Raw genomic sequence first — 26,181 nt, forward strand, 5'->3', positions numbered from 1 at the left:
CCCCACAATGTGTTGGGGCAGAGTTATGAAAAACTTTCAAGAAGAATGAAAAGGGAATTTGAACCCTCCCCCCCCCACACCCAACCCTACCCAAAAGGCATATTCCCAAATCCTTGTCTGGCCAATGGAGCTAGGGAAAAGGGCAGGCCTCGTAGTTATTTTTGAGGGATTTACTATGTAAGAGCTTGCTACACACTAGCCTCTCACAAACTACTCTGCCAAAACAACAGGTAGAAATAAGAAGCATGACAAAAACTGTCTCTATGTAAAGTGTTTTTTTTACATCCATTATTGTCGTGCTACCACCATTCATCATAATCATTTATTTCCAAACCTGTTACACTACAAATCTGTCCTTTAAAAATAACCAATTAAACACTCATGGAATTTCAGCAAATGGAATGCTGAAACCAATTACTCCCCCAAATGTGGGTTCTCGATGGCTACTGCGACTGAAGAAGAAGCCAAACTTCTTCCCCCGAGGTTCCTGCCGCATTCACCTTGTGACTGGCGGCCTCTGCCGTGTCGTGAAGTATGAAACAAACTCTTTTCACAATTCTCGCGTCTGTGTAAACAACGAAGACCTCACCAAGGCAACCGCTGATGTGCCCTATTGGGCCACGCAGCCGCTGGTATTATCGAGGAACACATTCAATGCCCAGTTGGCATATTTGATGTGTAATGGACAATTGACACTTCTCCACCTTGCCCCGTCCGCCTCTCCAATGTCGATTGTAAGAAGTGACAAAGGCCATTCAACCCGGGACGCTTGTTTAACTATGAATAAAACCACCGGATGCACATAGTTTGATGTTTTACAGCATTAACTCATTCTTAGAGCAGTGAATAAACAGCGTAACATTAAGAACAGTTAGGCTTGAGGTGTAAATGTCACCCCGGGTTATATACTAGCATAATATCGTGACTACTCTTGCATGCCATTGGGTTGAGCAACCACCCACCACATTCTGAACTCTGTACACACATAAACCCATAGGAGTGTCTGGGTTCATAATCATCATGGCCTGCACTGGAGAAGCAGGGTAGGAAGATGTGATTGGTCCCCAGGCAAAGAGAGACTTAGAATAATAAGTGATGATGATGTGAGGGCAACGATGCAACCTTCTTGTTGAACGCATTCCAAGTTCCCCTCTTCGCTCACCTTTCTGAGTCTGTAAGCAATCACAATGCCCTTCTCAAAGTCCTTTCCGTTCCAGCATAACTGTTAATATTTATCCCTCTTCATGTGTTTTTTTCCAGAACATTGTTTTCTGGTGCTCTTGACTAGAAACCACCCTTTACTTAGCTAGGGGCCGTTGTGGTGTGTCACTGGGCATTCTTTGTTAGGCTCAAGCTTCTTGAAAGACCAAAGGCAAATAAATAGAATATTAAAATAAAATTTCCATTCCCACAGGACGATGATAAATTTTCCTTTAAAATGCAATTCGCCCGAGTCAGAAGCAATGCTTGCAATAAAATGAATTGGATCACACAGAGCACACATGGGACACAGCAGTGTGACTGGTGCTCACCACCTAAATGAAATGTAACTTCCGTCCAAGCCAAAAAACCTCAACAAATATTTGAAGCAAACGCTGTAAATAAACAACCGCAGAGCCACAGAAAACATTATTAAATGTGAAGTACTGACTGGGTTATATGAAGCCCCACATTCATGTGGCTCACATTCCAAATGTTACAGAGTTGGCTTTTTGTACTACAAAAACAAGAACAGATTATTTCCCAAAGGATTGCTGTGCTTGTATATATATTGCAACAAGTGTGGAATTTATATAAAACACACCTAAAGGTAAAACAAATATATAACATACACAGCACTAAGCCAAAGATCACCCATTTAGTTCTAAAGACTACTGGGGACGTTAGGAGAGCAGCTTCTACGGCTGACATGGCACATGGGCGAGTGGTGTGGCCACAAACACTCAAGCCCACCTTTCTCTCTGTTAACATGGTACCATGTGCTTGTTTTTGGCCGAGACTACCGAGGAGAGATCCAAGCCAAATCAAGAGACGAATTGCCACTGCTGTGTAAAGCCACAAATGGAATTCGTTTTGCAGATATAGTTTGGTAGTGCACTAATCACTAGCATATGATCCGTGGTCACAATTGAATTCAAGAATAATTTTTTAACGTAAGTGGTGCTGTCTCCTTTGAATTGTTTGTCTCATTTGTTCTACTTTGTTCCACTTAGTTCATTCCATGAGCTTAAAAGGCTAACATTAACATATACATTGCATGAATCATATACAATTAAACCGTTCCCACCCACATGAAATTCTGCACACATTATTCACAATAATTGATATGAATCACTGAATTGATGAATCATTACATGCCTACCATACGTACACATATAGAGCTGTGAACCACACATCTGTATGTACTGTGCAGGCAAACGGTGAATACATGTTTTGGTGGATTGGACTGGTCTGGCTTGAGTTGGGGATAATTGTGGGAAGGAACCATGTCCGGCACACTGGGAAGGCAGCTCACTCGCTCTATAACAACGTGAAATCGGAGACGCTCAGAGCGAGTGATTTTGGGCAGGGGCTCCGTGTGAGCCAGGGGGTGTGAGTGGAACAGCGTTCCCAGAGAGAGACTGCGCATTTACTACTACCACCACCACTAAGGCAATTGCTCTCAGCACAATCACTACCACCCCTCATCAGCACCACTCAAACCACCATGACAAACATCACTAATATGGCCATCACCAAAATCACAACCATCCACGCATCCGACGTCACCATCACAATAACCATCACTAATATTGTTATTACCATCACTAACATTATTATTAACATCACCATCACTATTTTCACCACCACCAGCACCACTTAAACACCACCACACTACTCGCATCAATATTTCTACAAAGCACCATTAGCACCACTAATATCACCATCATCACCATACCACGATCATCACTATCATCACAATCGAAACTAACATCACCACCGTCATTAACATCACGACCGTCGCCGCCCTGCCAACACCGCCCGCTATGACGATCGCGAAGGCTCACGCGAGGAATCTCAGTCTCCGAGGCTACAAGGGTCATCATCAAAGGGCATGGTGACCAAAACCAGCAGGAGCGTAAAAGGCGGACGGAAAAGGAGGGAAGAAAAAACCAGGCATGATGAACTGTCGCGTCTTTGCTTTGAAGTGGAGACAGCTTGACTAGCACCAAACGTCCCGAGGTAACATTCATTACGGCCTGCCGGGGCCTGTTTCCACATTTCCCAACCCCCGAACGGAAGAGCCTGAAATGTGCTCCTACTTGGGACTTATCAGTGCCCTTTCTTCTTCTTAATTTATTTATTTTATTGTCGCTTAGAACACAACTATGAACAGCTGGGAGCTTAACAACTTAGTGCTGATGATGGGTCGATTTTTCTCTTATTTTTAAAGTGTAAACATCACGTTAAGTGTAACAGCAGGCCACATGCTTCACCACCATGTGAAAAAAAGTATAATCCGTTTGCTTACATTTTGCTCAGCCTTTTAACTTCTTAAGATCATTGTTTTAAAAGCTTGTATTTGTGTTAAGACAAATACACCTAAATCAAGACCGCCCTGATTCATTACTCAGGCCAAAACAATGTAAATTAAACAGCTCTTCTTGAAAGACCCACCATCTTTGTTTACACAGTGATAAACCACAGAAAAAAATAGCAAAATTCCACAAGGCAAAAGGCACGAATCTACACACCGACACGAGCAGGGGCCATGTACAGCAGCGTCAGAAAATCACCACAATTGGCTCCGCTCTCTCACCAGTTCCAGCCCTGCTTGTTGGAGGGCGAGTACCGCTCCATGAGAGCAGTGAGCCGCAGCAGGGAAAACTTGCGCACCAGACTCATCTGGGCCACCGACTGGCTGTTTATCTGTAGTGATGCCGAGTTGAGGCTGGGCCGGTGCGATGTCTGGAAGCTGTGCCAGCGCAGTCGCTGGCGTCTGTGGGTCCAGGACGCAAGGTGGGGGTCACAACGGGGTCATGCGATTAACGGTGCCGAGCACGGTACTAGCGAGTCAACGTGACAGAGTCGACCGATTTTTTTTACATTTATTTTATTTGAAAATTATTCTCCACCTTTTACGATTACTGTTCATGATGCGCTTGAAATGGTGATGGTAAAGGTGCACCCCTGCAATTACTTGCTCATGCTACTGCTGGTGGAAAAGCCTTCAGCAGAGGGATCTCTAGAGATCTCCTCTCGAGAGTATTTTGGCCTACTCGTCCACGATAGCCAGATGTCTTGGAATAAATGGGAGTACCCACACTTTACCCCACCACACTCGACATGTCAATAAACTATGGAATACCCATTTACATTTCTGGGTGGACATAGATGGGGGAGGCTCTCATTCAGCAGTCGTTTGACGAAAGTAGTATCTATACATGTCTCATGGTGTCGAACCATTTGTACTACGGATTGCATTGTTGTGTTTGTGGCTCCTCTGTCCACAGACTCGCAGTTCCTCACGAGCAAAGGCGAGTGGATTGACAAAGGTGCTGTGCACGTGTGTTCATGCGCAATGCAGCAGCACTGCGTGCCGTGTGTGTTAAGTGGGGGAGCGGTGCTCTTGCTGACCGATTGGGCCTGGCCACGGACTGCCCGGTGCTCGACTCGCGCCGGTCCTGGATGCCCGAGTCCTCAGAGTCGATGAGCGACGTTCCCGTGCTCTCCAGGTCGCTGGGCGGCGTCGTGCGCCCGCTCGTGCTGCGCGACACGACATGGTTCTCTCATTTAAATCACCGTCGCCCATGTGCAAAACACTGCTGCTCAGAAAAGTAGCGCTGCAGCCAGTGGGGAGAGCTAACGCTATCCCTAAAGCCAATTGCTCTCCGGCAGCCTTTTCATTGTGAAGCTTACGACCTGCAACTTAATTTGCAGGGCCAGGTGATGCCTACCGCTTTGAAATGGTCCGCAAAACGTAACTTATCTGTCGCTGTAAACGTATGAACCACACTAATCGGGTACTCGAGAGGGTAATATATTTGATCACCCTCTCGACCCCAAAACCAATTCTGCTTGGTGGCGGTATTTGTTTTACTACAGCATCATGCGAGGTGAGAGAAGTGCACTTGGTTGGCTTCAAGCATGGATGGCATGAAGACAACCCGCCCTTCCTTCAATGACCCCCATAAAGTTTACAGAGCCATTCCTCGTGTCTTTTTTGTACTCTTCGGAGGTCACACTCCAAAAATGTTACACGCCATCAAATGCTAAGCACGTCGCTGTGGTATGTCGCTGTGGATGAAATTGCGATGGATAGGTGTAGGATAATAATTGGATTTCTGATTGTGCACCTTGGGATGGATTCCAGACACTCACACGAGACTCCCAGCTAATGCTGGCTAAGTGGTTGGCATGAGGCGTGTCAAGTCAACCTGCTGGTATGCACACCAATGCAGTCTGCAGATCTCTGAACTATGTGAAAGGTGGCATTGCAAATTTGCTGACGTGTTTGTGCTTTATTCCATGACATCCTTTTCCAGCGATTCCAAGTGCCTCAACCCCTTGGGTTCGTTGTTTTAGAAGCCTGTGCGTGCGTGTGTTGTTTCTAAAGACAAACACGCCTTAAACAGGGCTTTGGTGATTCATTACTGAAGCCAAAACAGCTTGAATTCAACGGCGAGCATACGTCTCTATTGATACAACGGTAAACACGTGCACGAACATTAAGCAGCCCCTGGATATGAGCTCTCCTTTAAGCCGCGTGTCCTTTGCCGTAAACTATGCCCACCCCACACTGTTCTTCATCCACCCCTGTCGACTTTGCCACATGACCCACTGTAACCTGCACCCCAAACCCCATGTTCTGTACCAACCAATGTCTACTCATGACTCGTGCCCAATTGTACTCGCTCATGCAATACTCGCCCTCACATGCTACCTGTGTCTTATGACCACCACGTGCTGTGTTCCCAGCTATGTGCACCCATTCAGGGTGCCCTCCTATGCCTACTCACAACCCCGTGCCCACCCTTGCCTGTTGTACGCGTCGCCATCGAGCTCCATGTGTTGGTGAGGTGACGACGCGGGCGAGTTGCAGGTCGAGTCTCGAGCCGAGTCGGAATCCTCGGGCTCGTCGGGCGAGAGGCGTTCCGTCCAACGGCTCACCATCTCCTGGAGGCCATTCACCTGTGGCACCACGGGGGCATAACCGGTCAGCGTGTTCAGCTCGTGTGTGGTAGTTACAATCACGTAAATAAGAGGGTGGCTTTTGAAATATCTTATTACCTGCTGAAGAATGTCGTCGAGCTGCGAAAAAACCCGTCCATTGTTCCCCGCGTCGCCATCACCGTCCTCAGCCCCCGAGGAGGAGAGGTCCCCGGCGGCGGCGAGCAGCAGCAGCTGGGAGGCAGGAACGTTGTCGTAGACGCTGAGCCGGCTCGCCATGGAGCTGCACGAGTTGGTTCTCCGCCGGCGCTCTCCGCGCTTCGGCTGCTGCTGCTGCTGCTGCTCGTCGGCGCCAGCGCCGCCCTCGCAGGAGGCGCGACTGCCCGAGTTGAAGCTGCCCGTGCGCCAGGTGACGGACGAGAAGCTGTCGCTCGTCGCTAGGCTCTCGTTGGACAGCGTGCGTGGGAACGTGCCGGGCTTGTGGTCCTTGGGGAGGTGGATCACCACGTCCTTTGGCGAGCGCGGCAGCCTCGCAGCCGGGTCCTCGTCGCCGTCACACAGGTGGCCCGTGAGCGCGTCGAAGTCTCCCAGGTACATCCCACCACGCTTGCTGCTCGCCCCGCGGCCCCGCACCGACCCGCTCTGCCCGGCCACATAGCTGCTGCTCCGTGCCGGCAGCTGCGCGGTGCCATTGCCGTTACCGCCGGTGCCGCCGCCACAACCGCCAGGGCTGTGTAGGAGGAAAGACGACTCGCTCTGGCTGCGGTCACGCACCACGCCGGCACTCTTTGCCTCGGCGATGTCCACGCAGTTGAGGCGCCGCAGCGTCTCCTCGGTGGGGCCACCCTGCAGCGACACGGGCCCGCTGATCACGAGCCCCTCCACCTTCCCGCCACTCACGCGCCTCTTGTGGCTGTGGCCCTTGGCGCGGAAGTTCTCCATGCGCTTCAGGAGGCTCTTGGTCCTGGAACGCGGCTGCGGTTTATCGGCAGCCGGGGTTGGGACCGAGAGGGTGAAGGCAAGCACCGGGTGGTTGGTGGCATCCTTCAACACCTGCGCCGCGTCGGCGGCCTCCGACGGCCACTTGGAAGGGTGGACGCCCGCAGCCACGCCGGCCCCGGGCCCACCCTGGTGGCCGAAGCGGCAGTCGTCAAGCAGGCCGTTGTTGCTGCTGCTGCTCTCGCTGTGGATGGAGGTGACCTCCTGCTGCTCGCTCAAGTCCGTGAGGAGGCTCTCGTGGCTCGGAGACGAGTCCTTGAGGTGGCCGCTCTCAGAGCAGCTCACGTCCGAGGACAGCGAATTCTGCGAGAACACCTCGAAGTCCTCCAGCCTCGACCACCTCCTGCTGGCCCGCTGGAACATCCACTTGTCGCTGATGGCGCACAGGTCCTCGTCGTCTGAGTCCTCACTCTGAAACAGCAGCAAAAGAAGCCGTCATTCACTCATAATGGTGGTGGTGGTGGTTCTGCAAAGCTTCCAAAACATTACTGCAGGCTTTTACCTCATCAGAGACACCAGCCTGCAGTCTCGTGTTTTATTCAAAGTTCAAATAAAAACGTAGCCACGTGCTCACACATCACTAAGATATTTAAAATCGAACTGATCGATATAAACTCAAACCAATCTTTATGAGAATGACAATTAGATACATTTTTTTAATTACAAAATCATAACATTTGCAAATATTCAAATCTAGAATTTGCAAATGAACTTTGCAATGTATCTCCGTAGAGACCGAGCCTGAACAAGCTCCGATTTTATTTGGCCGGATTGGAAGCACACGTGTAAGGAGGTAATGCGTGCTCAAGTTAAGCACTCGGTATTCACCCGTTTTCTTGGCGAGCCTCGGTCTAGCTTCATGGATGCACAGTTGTTGAGGGTATTCAACCTCCTGCAAGAGAAGGAGATGCATGATGAGTCTCGGGAGAGAGTGAAGTAACTTCTTACGGACTGTTCCATGCAATCACAGGTGAGACTCGCAGGTTAAACTCATCACACCAGTCGATGCATCGACGGCCTCTGCAGGTTGCTTTTGTTAGGCGAATCAAAACGCTGTGACGTGTGGTGCTGCGGTCGTGGGAGAGATCAGCCCGACACTGTAATAAAACCCCGACTAAAGTCGCATCGCTGCACAAACGGGCATTCGCACCAACAGCTGCCCGCACATGGTGCTGGCATCAGCTCACATCACTTCTGTAAACACCATCCACACACCCGTGAAGCCGCGAAAACCACATTATTTAACAAAAAAATACATACGCGACTGCAAAAAAAACGATCACACGTGAACGGAGCCTCTATTTCAAGACGAAGGACGTCACTCATCCCTAGCGCCACGAACAAGGCGTGTTCCAAACACACGCCCGTGGACGTGTATTGCTTTTCCCGACGGAATTTTGGGACGCTGTAAAGGGCACGCTTCGCGCTAATGAGCCACGCTCGGAGCCCGGGCCGCCAAGCGAGGTGTCTCTCCCACCGCGCCGAAACACACACCAATCACGCTGCAGCCTTCGGCTCGGAAAATGGAGCGCTCGGAGCGTGCAAGGAATGTAAATATGGCCCTGACGAGAGAGAAAGGCCTCCAGTGGGTTTAGAGGCCCCTCTCTCTCCACGGTGTCAACGGCACGTCCACACGCATTCCCCTTTTCTTTTAGTTTCCAAGCTCCTCCAGGCAACAGCCCCAACGAACGAGAATCCAAGCCTAAAGCAAACACGGCGTGCATTTCGAAATTCCAAGGCAGCAGTGGCCTTTATTTCACCCAAGCAAAATGTGGACATAGAAACAATAAAATATAATAAACTAACGCAATAAAACCTGACACAATATATAACTTACACCACGGTGTATGACAGCTGTATAGTTAAGCAATGGTGCTAGAGATGGGGGAGATGATAAGTCTTTCCTGTTAGCTATGCGAAGAATCTTTATGCCTCCACCTCTGGCCCCTTGTGCCCAGAGTAAACCAGTGCGGCACATTTGAATATTTATGCTGTAAACAAAAGGCGAATAAATGCAGTTACCATTAACGTGGCTTACAAAAGGCTCCTGCAATACTTGAAGAAAAATCCTCCGCAGATTTTATTAGGCAGAAAGTTGTACCACCTGTACTCAAACAAAATGTGCTTTTACCTGTGGGCAGGCTATTAAGATTCACAATTGAAATTCCTCTAGGCAACCTATGTTACTGCTGTCAAATGACTTTCCACTGGGTCCAGGACACGGCAGTAATTTTAAACCAATCTCTAGTTTTTCCCACTTACCATAAACAAATGTGCCGACTCAGAAATCTCAGATAATTTCATTACTCTCTGCGGTTAAATTTTGCTTGTTATTTTTACTCTTTACGGATGTCTTTGTCTTTAATTCAATTCCAATTCATAAGTCCCAAGGCAGGTTGGGCTAGCCAGCCAAAGTTGAGATCGAAGTAAAAAAAAAAGGGGTTTCCATTCGCAGCTGTGTTTGCCTGCTTAATGTATGCCGACTTTCTCCGTGGGTATAAATATTTCAGCGAGAGCTCTGCATTTGACGTGCGCACCTGCAGAGGGCCTCGATGGAGTCGCTGTCCAGAAAGTCGTGGTCCTTCACCACGGACCTTATGCTGATGGGGAACTGTGAGTCTGTAGACAGAATAGCCACAAACACGACAACAACTCGTTAGATATGAACGTTGTGATGTGGACAGAAAGACAACACTATTTGTATATGTACAGCCACTTTTACGCTGCTGCAGAAGGGCCTCTCTCCATGCTGTGCGGGTCATGGAGGTTACTTGACCATACTTCACCACGCTGCTCAGTGCGGCTTGGTAAACGAAGAGAGCATAGATGCGTGCGCTATAAGAATGTATTTTCTGCACTGCCCTCTGCTATCCACAACATAGCTCACAAAGCGTACAACACCTGTTACGGATGATGTTCGCCCATCCAAGCGCTATCCAGGCTCAAGCCTGTCTAAATCCTGACATCTGACGAGATCCAGCGCATTCCTGTTGATATGGGCTATAGCTCAAATACTATAAACTTAATCTAAAAGACAATTACATAATGATACATTCCTTTGTTTTTAGTTGTATTGAGCATGTGAATCCCCGAATAAACACATCGCAGCTCCAGTGCTGAAAGCTTTGTTTTTCTGGGTCATCATTGCTCAGTCAATCACCGCGAGCTGTCATGCTTGTGTCGCCCCGAGTGTGTTACCGTGTGCGTTGCCGCGCGTTACCACGTGCGTTGCCGCGTCCACACCTGCACATGCATTACACGAGCATGCTTTTGTTTGTGTGCGCATCTTACCCTCATACAGCTGTGCATACTGGGGAAACCCAGCTGCTCTCAGCCAATCGCACGCCTCCTTGGCCTCCAGCTCTGTAGGCACAAAGAGACAAGACAAAGATCCCCCGTTTAGCCATTATGCTATCACAGGAGATGGTTTAAAAGAGCACTTATATTAAGGGCTGCGTGGCATATGAGGGATGTAAGGCCAGCACTATGTACTCCTAGCCACATTTGCACATCCCATTCTAATGTCGATCAAACTGCACAAAACACTAATTTCAAGTCTCACGTGGGTAGAGAAGAGGTCCCCCAGTTTGAAATGTCATGGTCCCTTCACAAGGTGGTAAGAGAAAATATTCCCAGGCAGCATTAATTGGTGCACAAACCTCTGTGTACAAAATAATGTCCCAGTATTAACCCAGCAGACGACCCACGAGAAAATGTAACTCTTTGAAATGAAATGGGACATTTTTAGCCAGCTTGTTAGCTCCCTTGCAACATTCATTTTTTTTTCCCTGGGTACAGGACCCAGCACACTTGAGATGCATGGGTGGCACATGGAATATATTCTCATGCGCCGACTTATTTACACAATTGCCAAGTGCCAGGCGAGGAGCGGCATTATTCCAAGGTGACGGCAATGTTTACACACAATGCAAAAGCCTTTACATGGGCATAGAAGAGAGGGGCAGTGCGGGCGTGATCCTCATAGCCAGCATCCCTACTTTTAAGCAGGGCAGATTGCAATCTATAAATCCATTATGCACTTCCTAATAAACAAAGGCTGCAATGCTAAGCCAAACAGTACAGGGGATATTTTTTTTAATCTAAAAGTTTATTTTTTCCAATTTTTTTGTAGAAGGAATTGCGCTGTAGCAGCCAACCGCACAAATACTGGTCCATGGTCACCCCCCCCATGTCCCCTCCCTGCAGAGGTTGCACCCCCCCCCCACCGCGTCCCCGTTCTCTTTTATCCTGGCCCTGCCGGCAATGTCAGAGTGCGAGTTTGAAGATCACAGCGTTGACACTGCCGTGCCGATGGGTTGGGGTTGACGGTCATGCTTCACTTTACTGCGCTCCCGTATCGAAGCCCACACAGCGCACAGCTCGAGGGCAACTCGCAGACAAACCCGAGCCACGGTGACCCATGAGCTTCTGAATTTTCAAAACAGCCGTGTCATTCAGGCCCATGTATTTGGTTAGTAATGGATGCAATAAAAACAGGAGCCGGTACATGAATGGCTTTCACGCGAGCCTCTGCGTTTAGTGGAATTCACTACGTCGTGTCCGATTGCGTTGTGACCCTGGAGCCATTTAATTGAAACAAAGCGTCGCTTTCAAAGTGGCAAGCAGAGCACTTAACGTCGATGCCAATGCAGCTCACACCTCCTCAATAACGAGGTCGTGTCAACAGCTGAAGTGACCCACATGTGACTTATTGCATAATATACACTGTGCATTTGAAAGGTAAAGGTGCAGTCCTGCAAAATCTCGCTCAACTCACTCGTGGAAAAGAGCCTCCACCAGAGGGAGGTCTATAAAACCCCCTCTGGAGGGTGTTTGTCTACTCCATGCTGACCAAACGTCTTGGAAGAAGTGGCAGTACCCACACTTTACTGTGGTGTACCCCATTTCTAAAGCCGAGCGGACGGAGGTGTCGGGATTAAAGAAACTTGCCCCATTGTTGACTGCTGAGGGCTCAAACTGTTCAAACCGGCAACCTCTGGATTGCAAATGCAGTGTTAAACATTACACCACGATAACATACTTACTGTACTGTACGTACGCATGCATGAACTTTGCATGTTGGTTACACAAAGTAAATGCATGAGTGCATATATTCATACAAATTTCTCTCGATTTTGCCACCATTGAAAATCTATTCAAAAATGCTTACTAATGCGCCCATTAAAACAAACAGAGATGGCGAGATGGGCAGAGAAAGAAAAGAAATAAAAGGAAATCTAAAACAATACCAGTTAAAAATATAAACGTGAAACATGCCTTTGTCTCGCCGGCTCTACTTGTGGCCAGGACCTCCGTAGTAAAGCGTTCAGACCGAATGTATATTTTTTCCCGCCTGCTATTGTTCAAATGCTGTTATTTTCTACCATCCGGCTGGCGCTCTGGAATGTCTCGCAGGAGTTTTACTTAAAGAGGAGAAGGAGGAGCTTGGGAAGATGAGAGAGTTCACGGAGAGCTGCCCGGAGAGAGGCGGCAGTTCAACCCGGCCCAGCTCCACCACGAGCCAGGGCACAGGGTGTGTACGGGGGGGGGGGCAGCAGGAACCGCACATAAATCACATCCAGGGCAGGAAGGTCGACCACGGGCAAAGAATTCCATCATAATAAGACATAACCGAATTAAATAATTAATGGAGAGCAGGAAAGAAATTTAAATAGGGAAAAAGAGTAAGAGAATAACAAGACGATTTAAAACTCGGCCTTGTAAGTAGAGCAGGCCAAGTATTAGCAAGTGTGCGACTGCCAAAGCACACACGTATTGTTTCCCATATTCAACTGCCAATGAGTAAAAATGAACAGTTTGTTTTTAAACTACTTGCAATCGAGAAGGCTGAACTTCAGAGTTCGTCCGTGAAGAAGGGCAACGATGTGAAACATTGGCATTCATTTCATAAAATATATTCAACATTAATGCGATGCTGGTGGCAGGTTTCATGCGTCTTATATTACATAAACTGGCACAGACAAAATAATTTAAAAGTGATAACAATACTTTTTTTTTAAGCTGCCAGAAAAAACAAATTATCCGTGCAAAACAACCAAATCTGGACTGTTTAAAAGAGCGGATTTTGCCTTGTAAATGAATATGGATTGTTGGTATGTCATCATTGTTATCAGGCCAATAAATATATATTGAAGTCAAATAAATAGATCGGATAAGCAATGGGGAAAGGGCCCCAGTGGTTGCTCATTTCAAACAGCGTCACCCTGCGCTGCGGGAGGGCCCTGACAGGTGCAGATGTCAAGTGACACTACTGGAAAGCAGGGCCCCCCGAAGGCTGCAATCGAACCGAGATTCATGGAATGGAAGCTCACAGTTCAAGGGAGAATTTCATAGGATTAAAGTAAAAAAAGGAAAGGGACTGCTGGCTCGTGGCATGGACAGATAGTGTGGAAAGAGAATGCATTCCGTGCTCTGGACAAAGAGACACTAATATACGTCTCAGTCTGTCTGACTTTGAAAGGTGCACACTTCAATGAAAACCCACTTTTCCCCTTCGAAAATGAAAACCACTTGCGTGCGAGCTGGTGAAGGACTGCCGTTAAAGTCAAGTGAGCAACGAGGCCCGGTAAAAAAAAAAATTGCCATAAAAATGTCCACAGCTTCATTAAAAAGAAACTGGAATGTGCCTACACAGTTGAAGTTAAGAATTGAAAAAAACAATTTAAGACGTCAAATTAAAACTGCATTTATGGGTTCGGCAGCACGCGGTGGAAAGTTTTAACGCAAAAACACGTTGACTGAAATGACGTTGAGTTTCAGTGAAATATTTCAGTGTGAGTTTGGCCTGGCTGCATGTGTCATTATCGTGCTTCCTCTCCTACCTACACAGCTCATTTATCATGCGTTTCAAAGAAGCTCCATGGCATCCGCTTTCTTATGGCCAGTTTGACCTGAAATTCCCAAAATTCTTATTTTTTCTTGGATATTTTTTTTGGGGGGGGGAGGGGGTTTCCAGAGAAAACCCATTCAGGCATGCACTGAGGGCAAGTAGTAAGCTTAAAGACTCACGGAAGGGTGGTGGCATTAGAAGCACATGTCCATTGGCGTGAGTTGGTGAAAAAAAATGCTCTTTGCAATGTAAACAGCGAGGTGGAACAAAAAGGAGTACTCAGCCAGAGGAGAGGCTCCGGACGGGGCATTACATATTTTAAATGCCTGCCACGCACAGCTTACAGCGCCCATGTGTACACAAGAGTACTAATGCACACTCACAAGAACACAAGCACACGGGCGTACCAACGTGCGAGTGCTTGCACGCCCGCGAACACGCACAATTATGCGAGTGCGCGTGTAGTGCTTGCGCACGTATGGCTGTAGGAATGTATGTTCAGACATACAAATGCTGCGTTACGATCGTGCGTTGCTTTTTGGAAAATGTACAGAGCTGTTCCAAAGGCTTGGTCGTTGTACTCTCTTAAATGGAGACCAACTTTTAAAACGTACACACAATATGGTATTTAGACTATGAAGAATGAACGAAATGGTACGTAGAAGTTATGCATTACCCGAACTTGGATGCAATGCCAGAAGTACTGTACATCATCAGCCAGCACACACATCGTTTTGATTATATGCAGGCCAATGGCATTAACAAGAGATGCTTAAAATCTAGCGGTCAATGACTGATGGGGGTTGGTGGCTTAAGGGGGATGAAACACCTGTTTGGCACATGGAAAAGAATTCCAGACGTTACCAAACTCAAACCTAAACACTGCAAAGCACATGGTTACAAGACGGCTCAGAAGCCAATATATTTTACTTAAACGCTAAATCACCCAGAATTTCATGTGTGTGACATAAGGTGATTATGCTCCATGGGACAACATTGAAAAAGACAATGATCACATTGCCTTTATCAATCGCACATTTATTATTTACAAAGCTTTCAATCTCAATTCACCATTAAAATTGTCATAACTTGTATAACTTTAACATCATCATCAACCTAATTCTAAAATATACAAAATCATCAACAGAAGCCACTATTTTCTATATACTATGAGTAGAAACATTCTGCAAAATATAATACATCAATCCTATTTTTAAGGATTTTATGAGACAGCACATGAGAGACTGCACAAGTGCATTATACACATTTTTTACAGATCCTATTTAATACCATTCACCTTGGCTTTTTCGTTGCTCATTTATAAAACGCCAAAGCAGATGTCAATATACAAAACGATCTTACGTCTGTCCTCGTGTGCCTCCGCGCCAGTCGCTAAGAGATCCCACCACCACATACAAAACAATGGCACGATAGCAACCCAATGATGCCACATGTCCTCCAGTTCGCCATCCACCCACCTGCTCACTCCCTTTGACCACTCACTTTCCCATATTCTACCTCAGATCTGGCTCAGCCCCAAACAAACAAACCAGAAGAGAAACGGCAATAAACCTGACCGACAGTGTGCCGCCCATCCGAATCTTAGGAAACGTCCGAGCCCTCTGTCAAAGTACACGGTGTTCCATTCTTCATACTTTATTGGTGCAATTATACTGTCATGGGGCTGAATCAAAACACCCCTAATTAAAAGGCAGCAGGGAGGGAAAGAAATGTGAGATGTGTAGGAAAATTAATAAATATAGTTTTCTGCAATCAAACTGTAAATTAAGAATCTTGGGCTTCAGCTCTGATATTCCAACCGCAGAACAAAATGTTTGAATTTTACAAAGCTGTAATGACACATGCCAGCGAGCCACAGGCATTTTTATGTCAACAGATATGTTGCCTGGGAAGCCAGGCAACGTGTATGTGTTCTCCAATATAAAAATGCTTGAATGGTGCCAGTTATGGCAACCTAAAATATGCATGTAGAAATGAGTCCCAATTTTAGCTAGTCGACAAGCATAAAATATTTTGGAAAGTACTCTATTATGCAGTCACTATGGTACATAGTGTCAATTTGTGAAGAAATATATAAACACCCCTTAAATTGTTTCAAATATATGGATTCACTTTTAGGCAATATTATTGTCACCTACAGAACATTCTTGCACACAGAATTGTGAATTATTTGTTAGATTTGAAAAGCAGATGGGTCAGCAAGAAGCAGCTGAGAAGCCTCCCAAAGACAGATCTCTGTTTTTTCACACGAGAGCAAAAATGCAACACAATGGCAAGAAGGCCCAACATTGTGGCACTTAAAACCGCATCTTTGGTTTTATTCGATAACTTCTTTCATTTTTAAAACTCTTATCTTAGCTTCCCTGTAGTGGTCAAATATGATGGTGGTCAAACTGGACGGTCAGGGATGAAATGAGTTCTGAAACATTCATAGGTTCCATTCGCTTACCCAGTTATTCTTTATATTATTTAAAACAAATGCGTTCTACACATGAGACGAGCACGATCATAGAAAGCGAACCGCCGTACGCAGAAAGCGTGTGATGTGTGTTGCGCACTAAATTTGTAGTGAGGCCCCTACGACCTACTCCTGCTGTCGTGACACACCAATCCCTGAATCCTCCTCTCTGCCCGACTACTCATCACCGGTGGTGAAGCAGGGCAAATACGTGTAACACATTAACACAGAAAAAACCCAAAACAAACCCTTTGCTATGTTTCTAGTGCAGAGGCCTTGGCACAAGCTGAGCAGTGATCATCACAATTGGTGGCCAATTAGATAATTGGACATTCTGGAAACCATGTAAATGTATTTCCTTGACCGATCATTGCACATTTTAGATGTGTTATTGTGGCTACAAAAAACAGACTTGGAGGTGCAAATTGCAGTCACTCAGGAATTACATTACACGGGTCTCAAGATTTTTACACTGTTTTTTATTTGTATTTAAGAACAAGTTATTGTTGATCTCATTTTCAGTAAGTTCTGCCGTGGGTTTTGTGTAAATAATTGTTGTTTTCACTCATGTTAGTTTGCACATTTTCCCCTTGCAATGTGCTGTACCTGTCGCCACCGCGACAGGTACAGCACAAGGTCGTCCTTGTGAAAGAGCTGCTAAGCTCAAAGGGTCCCCCCCCCTTACCAGCTGAAATAAGTCAAACTCTGAGTCTGTCTCAGCAATGTGGATTTCAGTTTTTTTTCCAAACATGTGGTACGAATATGTTTTTGTATATCATAGCAGTAAGCACAAACCCAGGCAGAGCATTTTCTCTTTTCTCAAGCAGTGCAGCTCAATCGTTGCTTATACAAAAGCCCCAAAAATATGGCAGCTCTGGCAATATTTTTTCTGAGACAAACAAAAAAAACACGAATTGTTCTGTTTTGCATACCTCCCACCAACAAAAAGGGATGACATCACCAAACAGTTGCAGCCACAAACAGGTCTGTCCAAAAAGATAAATAAACAGCACAAACAAAATGGAAAACAAGACATGAAGCATTTGGGCAAATGGTGAACAGATGTCTGCAGGCGGTTTCTGTCGATAAACCCTCAGGCAACAACCAACAACTCAGCCCAGCCCACCGCCCTCCCTGCAACCTCCCTTCCTCAGCACAGCTGACTGCCAAACCTGGGCGCCCAGCACAGGAGGGGGGTCAATTAGTTCAGCTGACCCCACTGGGAGGGAGGGGCAGGGGGGGAGCCACAGGGAGCGAGACAGGGCAGACGCCAAAAAAAGAGGGATCAACCTTACAAAATAAAAAAAAATTCCCCAAAAAATTGGGGCAGAAAGCCCGTTATGGGATAATGATGTTGAGGTTGGCGTGTGGCGTTGTAGGGGAATCGGCTAAGATAATTGGGGTGTGGTGAAGCGTGTGGCATTTTGATTGGCTCTCTCATAAGTACGCTCCACAATGCTTATCTCCAGCCACTGTCCGGAGTGGGTATGGCGCTGGCACAGAAGCGGAGGTCAGTTGCCAGCGGTACGCAGCAGAGACGACTTGGTGCCATGCCGCAGTGACACGGCAGAGTGCCGCTTTGTGGCACCGCACAGTGCTCGCCGCCAGTTGAAAAGCAATTGGAAGACAAAGGGAGACATGAAAGTTGGAGATGGGGGGGGAGTTTGAAACAGGGATGGTAAAAGGCATGAAAAAGAGTTGGCTGACATTCCATTGTACAGGCGTTACAGCCAATTAAAAATACGCTAACCAAAGCCTGTCAACACAGCTTGGGATGTCAACAGCTGCCCGTAATGAGCACTTTTATTTATGCACTGGTGCAGCTGATAAATTTCAGGATCAGTGGTGTTTGCCGAGGTCCAAGGTTTCGCTGGTGCGAGTCCCGTGCTCCGAGACTCTACCTTGGTGGTTTGCGGCCAAACTCGGCTGAGACTGTGCCGTCTCTCCAAGAAGGAGGCAGGGCCTTCATTTACCAACTGCCAATGGACGTTATTGCTTTCACAGCTTTCCTGCAGGTAGAACGCTATGTGCTGAATGCAGTCAAAATCCACCCCCAGAAAATGACTTGTACTTCCTGAAACATGAAAAATATGGTCTGCGTGTGAAGCAACTGTGTGCAGCCTAATCCATCCACGTCCAAAAAGCCATAAAATTAAACAAACATGTCTACCTAATAGACAGACCCATAATTCACTCAGCACATGACAGCAAGGCAGGCGCATCAAGAGTTATGATCCAACTCCCCGCACCTTCCCACACTACCTGTCCCTTCTTGTTCACCAGTATTCTGCACCGAAATATAAAGTTGGCAGTGAAAAACTGCAATATTTTCTTCATTGGTACGCATAGAAACATGGGTAATTTTATTTAGTTTTCATGTGCAGGAAATGTGACAATCAACTGCTGGATAAAGGCCTTCTCACACCGTGTCAGTCACAGAGGTTGTTTAACCATACTTCACCGCACCGATTAGTGCGGGTTGTTGAAAGGCAGGCCTAGGACCGGTTCAAACATCACTCACCAATGATATTCACCGTGGCTGGGTTTATAGCATAGTGCGCTAACCACTTGTGCCACCACATCACCACATTCGCTAAACCGGTGGCAACTTCACAAATGCAGCACAGTGTTTGTACTGCTCTGCAATGATCGTTGTTTGACAACTAAATGTCAGCGCATGCACGAGTCAGAAGAACGCACACAAAATATGCAAGTGCTCTGCTGAATGCAGGGCGAAGGACACGCCACCAATCCAAATGAAAGACAAAGGGGAACAAAACCATCTGTGTCACTGCAAGGGGCCACGGGACAGCATATGGGGCGATGTCACCACTTCCAGGCGCTCTGCGCACCTATCCCTGCATGTCTCATGCTACGTGGATGTGCCCCCTTAGTCCCGGCTACAAGCCACGAAAGCTTAGAAGAATCCAAGGAACCTCTCACGTCACAATTGAAATGTTCCTTTGCAATTGTTATATTTTTTTTTATCAATACACGATATTATTGAACTGAAATATATTTTTTCAGGCATGTACAGTTTATGCTACAGAGAACGAGACCACCTGCAGTGACTAATTGGGTTTTGGGGAATACTGTTTTTGGTGATTATTTGTTCAGCTGTATACAATGGGAAGAGTGTGTTTTTTTGTTGAAGCTTTACATCCACCAAGCCTCGGCCTGGATGTTTTCAATTGGACATCGTGACTTCACTGCCGCACCATCTGGTGACTCCCTTCACACACACTGGCATCCCCTAGCCGGCCCATCCGAGAAAAGCATTCATCACTGCATGTGCTCACCACATACTCGCACACAGACATGCTTATACATAGATCCCTCGTTCAGCCTCATACACTGTTTGGACAAGTGAGGTTAGGGAGCACCTATTAAAGGTTAGAACAGCATATGAGGATGTGGTGTGACCAGTATCACAACAGGCCACCCTTTGTCTCTCTAGTGCCGATGTTCACACATTGGTATCAGGTACTCATTTAAGGTGGAGTTGACCTTGGGAAAGTCTAGCCATGACAGGAAATTGAAACCAGATTACCTGGGTTCGTAGTGCAGTGTCTGAATTTCTGAATTACTGAGCCACCTTTCCATACATACACACATATGTTCGCACGCACACATGCATGCGTTTCCACATTCCCTCATATTAATTTACATACACTGAACAAACATGCATTAAACCAGAACAGATACAGAATATTATGTATTTACACATGAATGTAAATGTATTATTATGTACACACGCAACAATTACATAAACGTGCACAGGAGCACACACGCACTATGACTCGGGACAAAGCAGCTCAAAGAGCAGAGAGGCAAGCAGAGGAAATTAAAGATTCACAAAAGAATGCTGGGGAGATCAGGTGAACTACAGAGGTCACCAATAAATCATTACATGCTGTGGATTAAAAGAAAATCCCCTTGAAAGTGCAGTAGAGAGATTCCAGATGGCAAAGACAACCAACGCTATTTAAAATTCCTGAAAATAAAAAAATGTAGGAAATATAACAGAGTATGGATGAACCCATATAAGAGAGTGTTATGTAAGAGCAGACACTACTTAAATGTAATCCTCTCCCTGGTGACAGCTCAATGCGCAGTTTAATAACTTGTCTATACAATAGTGCAATGAAAGTAAAAGTACATTCGTTCACAGAGGCAGGAATGCGCTAATACGATTTGAAACATTCCACACAGAAAGTGCCGCCTGCTTAGTTACTATTCCGTGGCCTCATATTTTTTCTCTTCCTCTCCTTCCTGGGCACGTGCTGGGAGCACAATGTCTAAATTAACAAATGCAAGAATGAATGGCTGATTTGGAGTGAAAGAATGAATGACAGAACGAATGACTGAATAATTGAATGGACTGCTAAACGGCCAGAGCCACGGCAGGACAACGCAGGGCACAATGAGCAGCTCGCCCTGGAGCTTGGCTGTCCAAATAAACAAGCTTTCTTGCTGAGCTCCCGACAAAGCCGAAGGATTTGTCCCTTCTCCACACAGGAGGGGAGAGGGGATGTAGGGTGGGAGGGAAGAGACAGGCAAGGGTAGGCCCATCCTAAACCCCATGCTTTTTTTGTTAATACAGATACACTCACAAATACCGCAGCAGCAAGGCCCGTGGACCGCTGTGCCCTCAAGTCCCCCTGCCATTGCAAACCAAACAGATAAAAGCGGAAAGGATCAGCCCAACAATTGTGGGGCCCGGAGAGCAAACATTCCGCGGCTCGTGATGGGGCGTGCAGCGGCGAGTCTTTGCGCAGGTGGCGCGTGAAGTCTCGGCGTCCAGCCAATGTCCAGCCGTGCTGCTGCGCAAGCCCACAAAAGCCACCCTCCCGCTTGCTCATTGAGAGACACACCAGAATGTGGCTGTGCTGGGCAATTCTGAGATAACTCCTTAGCCCTCCCTGAGATAACCTGACCCTATCCATCGTGGAGGAGGGTACATTGTGTTGACTCGCTCTCACCGTTATGGTTCACGCTGTAATTTGGTGGCTTGGTCGTTTTTTTTTTTGGAAAAACGACAATAATTATTATTTGCTTTGACTTTAAAAGGCTGCGAGGATAGACTATGAAGGCAGCTACTCAAATGTTACTTTTTGTATCGGTAAACTAATTCACAATATTCATGCACAGCCAGAGCCCGTTTTCAATGTCATGTCAGTGAAAAACAGATATTATTTTGATGGGGTAGCACAAAGGCTTGTCTTGCGCTAAAAAAACAAGCACTCTGCTAAATTACGGGTTTGCGTAACTTGAGCGTGCTTTGTTGCTTGCAGCTCACTTACAGGATTAATTTCCGATAATTACCACTGCACCCCCCTTCACCCACATCCACTCTTTCTGCACCCAAAACACCAAACGCTGCTGCCAATCTTATCTCGCCATCTTCACCTGCCACCCAAGCCGGCCTTCCCACCTGCCAGCCAACCAACCCTCCTGTCACCTCCTCCCTGTGTGCTCAATTCACAGACCGTCTTGTCCTCTCTTCAGTTGTCCCCTTTAATTTACCTGCTGTATATTTTCCCCTACAACCGAGTGATTGATATTTAATTTGTACCCAATTTATTTCCCTGTTCCACCCGTCCCGTCTCCCTAAAGTCCTATCATTCGCACCGCCTTGGACACTGCCAACACAAGAGCCCTGCGGGAACTTGATTTGTTTTGCAGCCCAGAATAAAACAAACGAGATATTCTGTGCAGTGTGCGGAGTTGTTGTTTTGTTTGGGATTCTGTTGCAGACATTTTGTGTTTGGCCAAACGTCAGAAAATGTGGTGTTTTGCTCGGGGTCAAAATGTGTCACGGTCAAAATGATCGCCTTATATTTATTTATGGATGAAGCTGCCCAAATAAGACTGAAAACATTTCGAATGTTAAACTCTACAGAGATAAGGCACCACACAGGGAAAGACAAAGGGATTGTGAGAGTTACATGTTCTGCCTAGATGTGGCTGCATTCCAGCACCCAGATATCAATCAGAAAACCGTTTGCAATATAAACACAAAAATAAGACGAGAGAAAAAAGGAAAGAAAATAAGCACTGGCAATGCCACGGAGGGGAGTAACCACATGTTTCAATCAATAAATGCATCTGTCTCAGGATTATTAGTATTTAGAAAAAAATGCCCGAGGCTCATAGGGCCAGACGAAGGCACGCTAACGTAACACAGTGGGGAGATTGAGACTCTGGAGACAAAGAACTCATGCAACCAAAACAGGCATCATTTGTTTTGAACTCCTGCACTTATTAATGTATGAACACTCTTTTAAGTTCCAATGCAGACTACTGACGATTATAAAAAAAAATCGAAATAAGTATGCAACCTTTACAAGTGCAGTATTTTTTTGGCGTTAGTGCATGTTCTGTATGCTCACATCTGCCTGAGGCAGGCGAGGTTGGAGAAATAGATGGGATGGATGCTTTTAGCAAATTTGAATGACCTCTATGCATTGCAAGCACAATAATGTGATCCTTGAGTATATGAACTGTAATTCTAAGTCTCTTAAAACAAACTGCCTACGGACATGTACACATGTCACACACATCAGACTACGCTCATGAAATATGTTAACACCAAGCAAAGTTGAAGTATAACTTAATACAAATTGGCGCAGTTTAAAAATAAATACGGGTGCGGTAGATAAATAAATGCCCCCCCCCCCCCCCCAAGAGCAGTTCTCCTGGACAATGAGAGAAAGTGCTTCGAAGAGGCCACTTGTTTCCCAGGCCAGCGCACACAGGGGGGGGCTCGGTAGTGAGTACCACGCCCAGCCGTCTTTATTGCCTTCCCCACACTCGCAGGCACCATCGCACACTCATTTTGTGCCAGACACTGGAATGCATTTAAACCGTTATCATAGGGGTCACAAGCAAAAGTCCCCAAAGCAGACGAGGCAATTACTGCAATAATTACAGTCTCAGCCAAGCCACTTTTTATACATTCTCTGCCCACCAGCCCAGGTCAGATATGTGCTAGTACTGCGAGTGCTCTGATGCCCTCAATGGTGTTGACTGATAATGAATTGATTTATTTACTTTTGGGCTTACAGGAATGCACGCTCCACAGATCAATGGCCCTCCATCAAGTGTCCCTGGCTAAGCAAAGCATGGCAGCTCCACACTCGTGCAAACATACAGGGGTTGCCGGCACGGGGTCCCGCTGGCCGCGGTGCGCTGGCCCGGATATCAGCAGTGGTGGCGTTGGCTACCCTGACGCAAGCGCGCCGCTTATCGCGAACATCTGGAATCCGGCCCGTCTTCCTCCCACGATTTCATGATGGCAGCGGCTTTCGGCGCGGCTTCCGATCCGTGGCGTGCAACATCTCATCACCGCCCCTTCTCCTACCACCCCACCCCTCTAGCCCAGCAGCGGAACCTCGGACCGCACACCACCCACCCTCACCGCTCACCACTCATTCGCACCGCTCGGCACTCAACCCACTTGAACCGCACACCACCCGCACACCACCCGCACCACTCACCACCCGCACAACTCACCACCCACCCGCAGCGCTCACCACCGACCCGCAGTGCATTGCCTGACAAAGATACCCCGTGTACCGTTTAGCAACTGTTGGGAGAAATGCTGTTAGCGAGCACCTATTAAGGCTGGCACCCATGGGGGGGGAGGAGTAGCAGCACCACCCACGCCCACCTTTGTCTCCCCAATGCTGATGTTCACACACACAAAGTAATTAGGTACTCGTGAAGGTTAAGTTAACTTAGGAGATGCCCAGGACCGGTTCATCTATCTCTAGCCGTGGATGTAAACCATTGGTGGCATTCGAACCCAGGATCCTCCTGATAACCAATGCACACCAGCCCAAACATACACAAACATATACACACACACAAATCTCCTGCACAAGACACTGCAAGCTATGCTAACCCTACCCCTCCGCTTTTCCACAGAGCAGATCCAGCCCACATCACCGAGTCACATTCCAGAGCCCATGAGGAAATTCCTCCCTGCTCCTCAGCCTGATGCTTGATAGTGGTTTTTGCCTTCAAAGACCAAGTGTAATTAAGCTCATTCACTAGTGTACAGTATATATACACAAATTAGTCACATACTGGAATGCCCTGCGCGTATATATATTTACACTATATAGGACTGTAGTTCATAAATGTAATATACTGCACACACACAGGATATTACATAATATACGTGTGTACATATATCCCATATACACGCACAGGTGATGTGTCCTATATGTGTACAGATATTTCATACACACAATGGATGCTGGAACACATTGAGAGATACTAAATTTTACAGAATGCTTAAAGTTAAGCTTTGTTCAAAGGCCTCTTATTAACCAAGCATTCGTATAATAGAATGAGTGCATTGATGATGATGATGCAATCCAGACAGGTTAATAGGTTTACACATTATACCAAAATGTGGAAATTCGAATATCCTGAAGTTAAAACATTTTCATTTCGACTCATTTACACGCTCATTACTGTATCTGATTTAAACAGTACAATGTTTTAAGAAATGTTCCCACTGCACACACAGTAGCCGTAACCCACTCATGGGGCAAGTGCTGTTAGTGAGCACCTATGAAGACCGACACGGCACACGGGGGGATGGGGGGTGGCTAGCACCACGCCCGGCCGCCTTTGTCCCAGGATTGGTTCAGATATTCGTCACCGATGTTGGCAGTGAGCGGGACTCGAGCTCGGATCGCCAGGTTCGTAGCGCAGCGCGCTAGCCGCGACACACGCAGGAGGGAATACACCCAAGGGGTCGACCACTGCAGAGATGGAGCCGTGACATCAGCTCGTGTGCAGGAGCGAGACAAATCGTTGCATCGCGAGACGATGAGAGATGGCTACAACTTGGGGGGGGAGAGGCCTGTATCCAGCAGTGGATATATCCAAGCTGATGATTTAGATCGTGAGTATATAACCCATATATTGACACCTACACGACAACGCATTACGAAATCAACAGGACTTGCAGCAGCCCTCCCCTTAAAACACCGAGGAGCACAGCGAAAATAACCATCATTAGATGCGCTGCACCATCACGACCTAATAACAGGGTTGACGTCTTTGTTTCTCCTTCTCGTGCACCTTCTGAGCGACGTTTATTTATTGTTCCTTTTATCGCTAAATTCGCACTTCTCCACTTTCTTCACTGCTCGGTTGATTCACCACAGAAGGTTCTCACAGAAAATAAGGAGCAGCAACTGAAGAGACGGGGAGGGATTGAGGATCTAACAAGGGTGAATAAGTGATGAAACGGTGTTCAAGGGACCATTAGGATGTCAACTCCCACTGCACCGGGGTTCGGTTACACTGGGCTCGGTTTATCCCACCTCCTCCTCATGGCTCGAGACTCTCCAGCATGACAATCGCAGCTGTACCAACGGGACTGCGCCCACAATTGTAGCAGCAACAAAATAAAAGCTACCAAGATGTGACTTGCGAGTGAAACGGATGTGGCTGCAAATGCTCTGGTGGTATAAAAACACACATTGTGTTCAACTGAACGCATCATTATCAACATCGGCAGCTATGATCAACCTTACTGCTGGATAAAGGCCTTCCAAATTCATCACGATCACTTGTAGATTAGCGATCTAACAATTAATCCAGTACCCATACACAAGCTGAATGCATTGCTCAATTGATGAACTTTTGGGACGCGTTCCATTCCTTGGCTGTTACTCCATAA

The 26,181-nt window shown here is 46.8% G+C and overlaps 1 protein-coding gene across 4 annotated transcripts in view; it reads right to left on the bottom strand.

The window, feature by feature from the left end:
• LOC144936152 (rho GTPase-activating protein 7-like) overlaps positions 1-26,181 on the bottom strand; it is a 152,389-nt gene that overhangs the window by 11,805 nt on the left and 114,403 nt on the right. For all 4 annotated transcript variants that reach the window (XM_078863058.1, XM_078863056.1, XM_078863057.1 and 1 more), the window contains 7 exons: positions 10,441-10,512; positions 9,687-9,768; positions 7,978-8,041; positions 6,271-7,560; positions 6,020-6,171; positions 4,618-4,746; positions 3,800-3,979 (listed from right to left, as the gene is read on the bottom strand). In XM_078863058.1, coding sequence (XP_078719184.1) covers positions 3,800-3,979; positions 4,618-4,746; positions 6,020-6,171; positions 6,271-7,560; positions 7,978-8,041; positions 9,687-9,768; positions 10,441-10,512 — 1,969 coding nt within the window. The remainder of the gene's footprint in view (positions 1-3,799; positions 3,980-4,617; positions 4,747-6,019; positions 6,172-6,270; positions 7,561-7,977; positions 8,042-9,686; positions 9,769-10,440; positions 10,513-26,181) is intronic.

The sequence above is a fragment of the Lampetra fluviatilis genome, chromosome 15 (assembly GCF_964198595.1).
Source record: "Lampetra fluviatilis chromosome 15, kcLamFluv1.1, whole genome shotgun sequence".
Classification (NCBI taxonomy): Eukaryota; Metazoa; Chordata; class Hyperoartia; order Petromyzontiformes; family Petromyzontidae; genus Lampetra; species Lampetra fluviatilis.